General features: G+C 37.1%; 1 protein-coding gene across 1 annotated transcript; it reads right to left on the bottom strand.

Moving 5' to 3' along the window:
* Positions 1-389: 389 nt before the first annotated feature.
* Positions 390-7327, bottom strand: SPP1 (secreted phosphoprotein 1). The gene is made up of 7 exons (XM_010966141.3): positions 7172-7327; positions 6011-6078; positions 5861-5899; positions 3569-3649; positions 3237-3278; positions 1907-2218; positions 390-1210 (listed from the first exon to the last, which is right to left on the bottom strand). The coding sequence occupies exons 2-7, from the start codon at positions 6062-6064 to the stop codon at positions 821-823; spliced, it is 918 nt and encodes a 305-aa protein (XP_010964443.1). The 5' UTR covers positions 6065-6078; positions 7172-7327; the 3' UTR covers positions 390-820.
* Between the last annotated feature and the right edge of the window lie 360 nt (positions 7328-7687).

The raw sequence follows: 7687 nt of genomic DNA, 5'->3' as shown, positions 1-7687 counted from the left end.
TGTCATCCAAGGGGAGGAATGCAATAAATTTACTGAGAAAATTAATGGAGAGTGATGAGAAACAATAAAATTGATTTGTGATTGCATTTAGACCTTCATTAGCTTTTACATCAGGTTTGTGAAAATTAGAGAAAGGTTGCTCCCACTGATTGAAAATGGCCTACAGAGCCCGATATGGTTGGAGGGGTTCTGGCTGAATATCAACCCCTACTTGACCCCTGTTTCCTTTCCTAGGAACTTTAGCTTAGCCAGAAGCTGTATGGTTGATGCAGCAGGTCTTAAATTGCTCTCTGTGAAGTCCAGCACGTTCATTAAAATGATTACATTTATTAATTGCTAGGCAACTATAGGAAACCAAATAAGAAATGCAATTGACACCACCAAACTCCTTAGATCTGAGATATAAGATTTATTCACACTGACAAAAATAATCACAACAAAATATATACTAATTTAAAAAACAAAAGATCATAGTGACAGAAAATTTTATATTCTCTCTTGTAAGTGTGTAAAAGTATTTTTGTTTGCTTCTACATACATTTCTATTCATAAATGGGTAGCAAACATTAAAATGCAGTGATGGTTTGCATTTCTCACATGGAAAGAACATAGACTAAACCTTGAAGTTTTTAGTTTACGAAGGTGTTACCATGAAGCCACACACTAAACTAATAATCAAAAACATTCTGTCTCTAGATCCATATACATATACATTCACCAACTAAGCTGAGAAATAAGCATTTCATATTCTCTCCCACCTCGCTATAGTGTATTTTTTCTTTTTACTAAAAGCAAAGTAAGAAATTGTATTTTTCTGCTTTTAATTGACCTCAGAAGATGCACTATCTAATTCATGAGAAACGCGAAATTTCAGGTGTGTGTCTTCTTCCTCACTTTTAGGGTTTAGGACTAGCTTATCTTCATGGCTAGGAAGTTCTTGGCTGTGGACTTCAGGGCTGACTTGGGAATTTTCCTGACTATCAATCACATCGGAATGCCGGTCGCCCTCATCATCAGCCTTCAGCTTGTATTCTTCGGAATGCTCCTGGCTGTGGGTTTCCACGCTGTGGTCACTCGGCTGACTCGTCTCCTGACTGTCCTTCCACTGGCTGTTCCAGTCAGAAGCCATGTGCAGGCCCTGAGCATCAAAGATGGCCTTGTGTGCCTCGTCCGCCTCCTCACTTTCCACATGTGTCATGGCCTCTGGATGCTGAATCATAGCACAAATGGGAGAAGAATGAAATGAACAGCCAGGGATGGGAACACTGTAATTTTTTCTACTTTCTAACTTTTAGGCCAATTTATTCTATAAAAATGTTTAAATTTGGCTGAAGCAAAAAATAATAGTAGTGTGTTACTTTTTTTTTTTACTAAGCCTTTTCACGACATCATCTCCTTTAGTTTAATAGGTACAGCGATTATGTACGTGATGAAACCTAGGAGGTAGGACTCATTATCTGTTTTACATAAAAGGAAAGTGAATTGAAAGTTAAAAAGTAAAGAGAATAGTAAATGGCAAGGCTATGTGTCAAATCCAGATACTTTGACTGTAGATTCAGTGTAATTTGCAACTCTACAATTCTTATGTATTTAACTTTAAAACATGACCATTATATTGTGAAAATAATCACTCTTTTCTGAAGTCTTTTTTAACCTTAAAAGGTGAATAGAAAAAAGTGCTTTAAAGCCAGGACTTGGAAAAACAGCATTGTGATTGAGAGACAAAAATTAGGAAGAAATTATGTGGACTAAAATACAAAAACCACCAGGTAGAAAAAGGTTTTGCACTCAATGATTATAAAGTAGTAATACTTGCTGAATGAATGAATGAGTGAGGATGGGAACTCTGGTTTCCTAGAATTGGGCTCTAATCATAACCATTTGATGTGTCTTTTCAAGGATTTACCTCAATTTCAGATCTGCGGAACTTCTTAGATTTTGTCCTCAGTGCATAACCAATGTTATCACCTCGGCCATCTTGTGTGTCTTCTGTGGGGACAGCTGGAGTGAAAACTGCGGTTGCTGGAATGTCGGTGGGAAAGTCAGTGACCACCTCATCAGACTCATCAGAATGGTGAGACTCGTCAGAACGGTCAGTGTCATCGGTATGATCATCAGAGTCATTTGAGTCAACGTCCTGGCTGTCCACAGTGTCATCATCGTCATCATCCACATCGTCTGTGTGGTCAGGACTTTCATTGGACGTACTTGGGAGGGTCTAAAAATCAAGATGGCCAGAAAAATTGGTATAAGGGTTTTTATCCTTCCTTAGCCTTTACAGTGCATTAATCTTTGACTGTCACAATCTTTGCATTCACAACAAAGCACTCAATGGCTTTTAGGAGTTAAAATGAGCACCTTCCAATTCCTTTTTAACACAATGATAAATGGAATCATATTCTGAGGCATTTTTCTTGCTTTTTCATAAAAGTATATTCATAGGTATTTTTAAGCCAAATATTAGTATAATATTTATACTGATAACACTGTTCTTCCTTGTTCATATTAGACATTATTTAATTTACTGAATTCTATCATTCAATAAATACAGATACTTAATTGTGAGACTATTTTTCTACTTGAAATGAGAATTCAAGGAGATCACAGCATCCATATATTAATGCATACTCCCAAATCTAAAACCACCTCCCTGTTAGCATAGATAATTAATAGGTTATCCATGTATAGAAACTGTGTCTCAATTAATCAGTTAATGTCTAGTAAACTGATTAGCAAATATACTGGGTCATTTATCCAACTTTCCTTATTAGAGATCCTTAGCATCTTCAAAATCTTGAAGAAAACAGATTTACCTTATCCCTTTGCTTAGCAAATATATTAATAGTCCCAATAAAAAGAATATTTATTAAATAATAAACCATTATGTTAGGAACAGAAATGCTCCTAGAGGCAAAATCTTGGCTTTGGTAAGCATTAATTAGATGCTTATCAAATATTAGATAAGACATCTACAAAATACCATAAATAACTTGCAAGAGGCTCAGTATTTCACCCAGACATTAGTAAACATTTCCTGCCACACTAAATGTATTTGCAGAAATCTGGTATTTCTGACATTTAGTAAATACTTGTGTTTTTTGTGAGCAAGTTTTAGATAGAAATTTTACTGGAGAATTTGCTAGTGGAATTGAATCCAGGCAATGTCACCAAGAGAAAGAGTGGCTTTTTAATCCCTCCAAGACACAATGGACCTTGGATTCAAAGTGAAAACTCACCTCTTGTTTGAAGTTGTCAGTTTCTTCAGAAGATGCAGTACTCTGAAGAAGGAAGGGAACACAGTTCAGTGTACATCATATACACTTAACGTTTTAATTCAAAAGTTAGCCTTTTCCATCCAAAGCAGGTCTTATTTTGTAGCCTTATTGATGGATGCCTTAGGCAGGAAGACAACATGGCAGATCAATTGGCGTCCTAAGCTCCTGTTTACCTGCAGGCAGGAAGGATCTATTTAATCAGCCCAAATGGCCCGCTTGGTGGCTATTTTTGTGGTGATTGTTGTTTAATTGTGAGAATTTTAATTGTTATAATTAATTAACATAAAAAATACCTGTGGTGCTAGGAAAGTCTGCTTCTGAGATGGGTCAGGCTTTAGCCATGTGGCTACAGCATCCGGGTATTTGTTGTTAAGCTACAAAAAAAGAGTTGCATATTTGTCATTACTGCAAAAAAGAAACAGGGATCTCTAAGTGATAAGCTGAAAAAACAAAGGACACTTCAGCAATCTTGACGGGTAAGTATAATACACATTACAAAGTCAACCAGAGCCTTAGGTACGCCTTTCGTAATTTACTCTTTCTGGCAGATTCATTTAATACACTCTTACATAGCACTTACTATGAGCCAGGCACACTTTGAAAGTGATTTACAAATACTCATCGTTTAACCCTGGCAGAGGTATCGTTATTATACATTATTCCCACTTTACAGGTCAGGAGAAGCTGGGCCGCAGTGAAGGTAAGCGGTAGTGAGCGGCAGAGCCAGGGTTCAGATCCGGTGGTTCTTCACACCGACGATGCGCTGTGCCTGCCTGCTCTGTTAGCTGAAATTCCTCTCAGATGAAGCCAACTAACGCAGAGGTGCCCTTAATTAGTGTCGGTCTTCCTTGTTCCCTTTCTTACGGAACGAGGAAAAACCCTCTAAGGCTGTGCTGTCCAGTATGGTAACCTCTAGCCATGAAACACACCGCTATTTCAATCTAAGTTAATTAAAAAAAAAATTTAGCTTCTCCATTGCACGGGCCACTTTTTGAGTGTTCAAGAGTCACATGTGCCTAGAGGCTACCTTAGGGGACAGAGGAGTGAAAATTGCTCTGACTTTGTGTCATCTGCTGGGCTGAATGGCCCAGGACCAACCTCTTCTCATCTCTGTCACTGAGAATAATTACCCTGGGGGTCCCGAGAGCTCCTTTACAGCCACCAAAGAGAGGGAAGACAGGAAGGAAACCAGTCAGTAGCACTTTGGGTTTTCCCATGGCTGGCTCTACCCAGAGCTGCTTCAGTTTGGGCTTCTTGGAAAGTTTTTGCTGAAAGAAGGGGTTCCTTGACTAAGAAAATGGGAAAACTACTGGTCTAGATGAGTTAAAAGGTTCCCTCTATTTTTGTCTTTAAAATATATATTGATACAAAAAGTATATACATAAATATGTTATAATGGATATATATTTAATACATATATTTCCTGATGATACATGTCGTACAGGCTTTGTTTCTATTCATAAGATAAATTTATAATTTTTTTACAGTAATATGAAGAACATATAGATAAGAAAAACAAACTAAAACCCACCCAGTAACCACATCATTCGCAGATAACCACTGTTCATCTTCAGGGGTGTCTCTTCATGGACTGTCCAGATTTCCCACTAGCTCTAAATTTCTAGGATTCTAGAAGGTTGAGCTCGTCACTTATCTCCTAAATATCACTTAACTACTTACACTGTCATGGCTTCATGTCCATATTTTATTCTATTAAAAAGACACTAATTCTTGCCTCAAATATTGTAACTTCTGTCTTCTCTGGAAATGTTAATTTTTCTGGCTTATTATTGTGATTCAGTACTTGTATCCTTAAATCAGTTGGAAAACGGGCACACTTAACACATACCCACTTGCACGCCCAAACACATGCAGCAATAATGTCTTCATTAAGCAATCTAACTGCAGTGATCCCAGGCAGCTCTGCATTGGCCTTTATTCTGCTCATCTGGAGTTGAACTCTGTGTGCCTTTTTGTCCAAGCTCCTTGGGACAATGCCCGTTTGTTGTTTGGTTGGCACAGTTTCACCTACTGTGGAGGGGCAGGTACCTCTATTGTCTTGATTTGGTCTTATGTTTGGTTAGAGAAATGTGATCTAAAGTCATCTGACAAGCACAATAGATACAAACAGCATAAACAGACGTTTTATGATGGGCTTCTTAGCCAGTATCTTAGGAGATACTGTGCATATTATAGTTATCCCAACTGCCCAATATGTGAGGTGAATTTTAAACTTAGCTTGCTACTAGGAAAAGCAGAAGACAGAATTCTCTGCTTCTAGAACAGTATGTTGACTCATGGAAACAAGAAGTCACACGACTTCTTAGAACTCGTTCTACATAAATGATAATGGCCTAGAGCATCATTTTATTATATTAAAAATCTAGCTTGGTTTTAAAAGAGTATATTAATTAAAAGCAATACTGTGCTTGGTGCTGGTCTAGAACCATAGCAGGCACTCACTAAATGCTTACAAATTATTTTGTTTGACTATGAAAATAAGAAACATTGCCATATGTTTGTAGTGCAACTTGCAGCAGTTACATAAATAATTTAACTAGATGATAAACTGAAAAGATGCTTACCTGCTTTTCCTCAGAGCTGCCAGAATTAGTCTGTCCAACCTTTGAAACAGAAAAGTTGAAGAAAGATTATAGTGTGAATGTGTTGTTAGCACACTGAAGCACACAATTCATTTATTTTGAGGAATTTTTTTAAGATTCAGCTGTACTCACTGGAAGGGCAGAGGCGATGCCCAAGAGGCAGAAGCAAATCACTGCAAGTTTCATGGTGATGATTCTTCCTGTAAAATATTTTGTAAGAAATATTTGATCTTTTCATACCTTAAAACAGTGATACCTCCTTTTTATACTAACACATTACAAAAAATTACAAACAAATATATATTTTCTATAGAAATAGTCTCTACTTCTTAGTAAAATTTTCTTTTTAATATTATGACCTTTTGAGTTAATATTTGTAATGCCACCTGTATTCTTCCTGTCTCACTATTAGGCAAGGGAGAGAGGGATTTTACAAGCCTATATTTATTCAACTTTAAAATTTAGAGTTTCAGAGATTATATCATTGCTTCCTAGTATCTTCAGCCATCTCAACCTGAAAACAGGTCAACAGTAATTTAATTAAAATAATAAGCTAGAAATGGGAATAAAATATTTATTTTTCAGAGAAGAAAAACACAAAGAGAAAGAGAAAATAAAACTGAAAGAAACTTGCTTTCTCTATTTTCCAGCATGCATTTCAAATGTGAATTCCAACTTAAATGATTTAAAAGGTGCCACTTAGGTGAAATGAAGCTGTCTCTAAAGTTAATAATTTAAGTAAGGTATTCTAGAAATTTGAAACGAAAAAGAAAACAGTCAATGCCTTTTCTACTTTTAAGTCTACTTAATGTTATACAGGTATTTTGGTGAAAATTTAACAGCTAAATACAGAGATAGAAATAGAAAGAGTTTTTTCCTTGAAAATAAGATAAATCAAACCATTAAAAAAATAGCATTGTCATCAGCTTACATTAGCATTACAGACCATTTTCCTTTTAAATGCCCTCACAATCATCTATCCATTTAAAATGATGTCAATATAATCATTCCAAAGGGGCATAGAATTTTACTTTTTTTCTGATGGCAAGAAGTAGTTGCAGTTCCTTTGAGGACTCAGTGGAAATATTTTTAAGTTTTATGTTTGACTGGCTTTCAAAATAGCCGGCCACATTTCCTGCAGATCTGCCCTCAATCTGGCATGCTTATTTAAAAGATGAGAACAATTTGTCTGATTAACAGCATTACAGTTCAAGTCTTTTCCTTACAACTTGACCTTCCCATGAAATGACACAGCACACTGGACAGCAACCCGGGAGCAGACTGCAGGCTTACCTTGGTCTGCGGCAGCTGAGAAGAGTCCAGTCCCAGGCGATGCTGATGCTGCACTGGATGCCGCTCTCCCCGCCTCCTCTCCTTGCTGCTGACAACCAGGACCTCCCAGAATTTAAAGGCTGCTCGAGACACTCTGAACCAACACAGGGGGCGGAGAGATGTGTCATGAGGTTTTTTTGCCAACGCCCAACCCACTTGCTCCCACACTTCCCCCTCTGGTTTTGTGGTTACAAAACAAACACATGCACACACACACACACACACACACACACACACACACACACACACACACACACAAACTACTCTGCAGTTAAAACATTACTTATGCACAGTATCATTAACTAGCTTTTTCGTTTATAGGATTGGCACTCAGCATCCTGGAAAGGCATCTAGGGGTCCCCCAGAAAAGGGAGAGATAACTAGTTCTTACAAAAACTTTATAATTGCTGAATTAGAAGGAAAAATATTATATAAACCAGTCCTAAATAAAAATAAATAGAATGGATTTTTGTTTCT

This window comes from Camelus bactrianus, chromosome 2, assembly GCF_048773025.1.
Source record: "Camelus bactrianus isolate YW-2024 breed Bactrian camel chromosome 2, ASM4877302v1, whole genome shotgun sequence".
NCBI classification, from domain to species: domain Eukaryota; kingdom Metazoa; phylum Chordata; class Mammalia; order Artiodactyla; family Camelidae; genus Camelus; species Camelus bactrianus.
Note: the sequence above shows the minus strand (reverse complement) of the source record. Positions and strands in the feature narration are given on the sequence as shown.